At 35.2% G+C, this 2,739-nt stretch overlaps 1 protein-coding gene across 1 annotated transcript in view; it reads right to left on the minus strand.

Moving 5' to 3' along the window:
- Nucleotides 1-1,160: 1,160 nt before the first annotated feature.
- LOC107710543 (kinocilin-like) overlaps nt 1,161-2,739 on the minus strand; it is a 19,565-nt gene continuing 17,986 nt past the window's right edge. Inside the window, exons 4-5 of the mRNA XM_016515326.1 lie at nt 2,034-2,133; nt 1,161-1,236 (exon numbers count right to left, since the gene is read on the minus strand). Coding sequence (XP_016370812.1) covers nt 1,161-1,236; nt 2,034-2,133 — 176 coding nt within the window. The remainder of the gene's footprint in view (nt 1,237-2,033; nt 2,134-2,739) is intronic.

The following is a 2,739-nucleotide window of genomic DNA, read 5'->3' on the forward strand; positions in this document are numbered from 1 at the left end:
CTGCTCAATTTAAAAGGTCCGCTGTAAAATCAGCGTGCTGCGCCCAAACAAACATTTTTGCGCATATGAAGGATGATGTTTTATGTGGATATTGGAACACAAGTGTGAAGTAAAGCCTTGTTTACATCATGGATAATAGCTAGTTTAGCCCAATGCTGTTTAGTTTCACTTTAATAAATTCATTTTAGCTTGACGTTTGTATTCTGTTTATAATGAATGCCACTATAGCCTAATTTGTGTTTTACTTTATAGTTTAATATAAAATTGTATAGCTATTAATTTTCATTCTTGTTCTGTAATAACGTTAAATTTAAAGGTTTTTTTGTGGATTAAAGAGAACTAAATAGGCTAGTGTTTATGTTTGTAAATGTTTCGTTATATTTACTGGTATTTAATATACATTTAATATATTAATGCCATTGTTTGCTGGGGTTAAATCGTGTTTTTAGAGTAAGATCAATTTCTCTTTCATGAGATTACTTCCTCTTTTTGGCCGTGTTAGGTTTCTCCATGTCGTAAACTCTAGGGGCAAGGCTTCTAAACCGGGGTGTTTTTAGGGGAGTGATATTTAAATAACGATAGTTTTCTGCCGACACATTTATCTACGTACGATCTTTCTTACGATGGGATTGGCGGAATACTAATGTTTCATGAATCACACTTGAACTCTGTCGTAAATTGATTTGTGCACTCGGATCTGCGGCCGTTTCCACGATAGATCGATAAATGAGGCCCATTAACATTATCATGTACAGGTGCATCTGAATAAATTAGAATGTCGTGGAAAAGTCACCTGTACATAATACCATGATAAACCCTCCGAGAGTTGTCACGACAGAACTTCTTTTATTTTCCACAGAAGGCAGAAAGTCATACAGGTTTGGAACGACATGAGAGTGAGTACATGATGACACAGTTTTCATTTCTTAGGTGAACACTCCTTTTAAGCACATGGTTGCTTCTGATTTCATTGTTCTTCAGTGTGATTTTCTTCTTTCTCATAGCTTTCATTAATCATTGTTTCAGTATGAGAGCAGACACCTTGTTTGAACGAGTGAAATCAGATAGGATACCATAATGAGCTGTAAGCAGAGATCAGCCTTGCTTATTATTAAATGAATACTGTTTGCTTTTTAATGAGACTCTGTTGGATCCAGCCATTACAAAGTGTCTTGATCAGAAGATGGTGACTTAAACTTCCGCCTGCCCAAGATATCTGGAACATCTGCAGAAGGGCTAGAAGAAAAAATATGCTCATTTATACTCGCAAAAGTGTGTATGCTTATTTCTCTAAATAGAATAGGCAGCGCCAGGTCCTCATGCAACATAAATTACATTATGAGTGAAGACAGTGGTGTAAGTCACCATGACAACCACTTCCACAGCAACTTCTTTGTTGGTTGGAGACCAATAAGCTCATAATGGGGAACGGTCGGCACCTTTCTTTTTCCATTTTTTAATAGAGCCATATTTGATCAGAAAAGGCTTCTCAAATCTATACCCAGATTGTAAGACGCCAACTCATGCAGGTGAAAGATGTCAGAAAATGGACAATCTCGCTACTCTGTAGTGGTGTAAAATGCCACAGAGAGGGTCAATCAAAATAATGTCCTGGAAGTGATTGGCTCCTGGCATAGACTATAATGTTAGCCCAATAGGGGAGCAAAAAGCCTCTCTAAAAGCAAGTGGAAATCCCAATCACTCCGTTCTCTAGTGAGCCACAAAGATGTGGGCTGTTTGGCACCGCCGCCTGCTAGAAGAATCAAATTATTCTCTGGCCCTTGGGAGAAAGACTGCCATATTGAGAAAGGGAATTCATTGTGTCGCAAATGTAAGGAGGGGAGTATGTAATTTGTGTCTGGTATACCTCACTGTTAATGTAAAGTTATAAATATGTGAATGACAAAATGATTTACGCAAATCAAAAGCTGTAGAGATGAATTTGTTCCTTAACATTTTGCTTTTTCAAGCTCTTGTGCTGTTGTTTAACGTGTTTTTTTGTAATATATTTAGACTGTGAATGCATGTCTCACCCATCATCCTGTGAGCCCTCGGCTGCTGTAGGAGCTGCTGTCTCCACAAATGCCCCCATTCGGCTTTTCGAACGCTCTACATTTAGCTGGCTTTGAGTCCCTAAGAATGAGACAATGAAAGCAGGAATGCAATTTTTCTGTATTTATACAAATTTCAGTATTTTCCAATCTGAAGTATAATCAATCTAACTTTTGTAAATCCATGCCAGTCGTCTTCCGAAATTTGTAATAAGAGACATATAATAATGTGTTGTCAACAAAAGAGAAGCTTTAAGGTTTCCCAGCTATTTTTCTGCCAAAATAAGTTTAGTTTAATAAACATATTTAGTAGTTTAAAGTAGATAAATGTATATAGCTTAACGTTTAAAGCAAAGAAATTAATACAGCCATAAATATTCGTATTAAGAAGTATTGTAATTGTACTGTTATTCTGTAAAATAAAATTATTATTATTATTATTATTAAATAGTCTTTTAATTTTACAATACAATAGTAAAATAAAATATTGCAATATTTCTGAATTGTATAATTTTACTCATTTAATCAGAATCAGAATGAGCTTTATTGCCAGGTATGTTTACACATACGAGGAATTTGTTTTCGTGACAGAAGCTTCCACAGTGTAACAGAATGACAGTGACAGAACAAAAAACACAGATAATAAAAAAAAAAAAAATAGAACAAGTAAATAAGGAATAAAAATATA

Source organism: Sinocyclocheilus rhinocerous, unplaced genomic scaffold, assembly GCF_001515625.1.
Source record: "Sinocyclocheilus rhinocerous isolate Xijiao unplaced genomic scaffold, SAMN03320098_v1.1 scaffold957, whole genome shotgun sequence".
NCBI classification, from domain to species: domain Eukaryota; kingdom Metazoa; phylum Chordata; class Actinopteri; order Cypriniformes; family Cyprinidae; genus Sinocyclocheilus; species Sinocyclocheilus rhinocerous.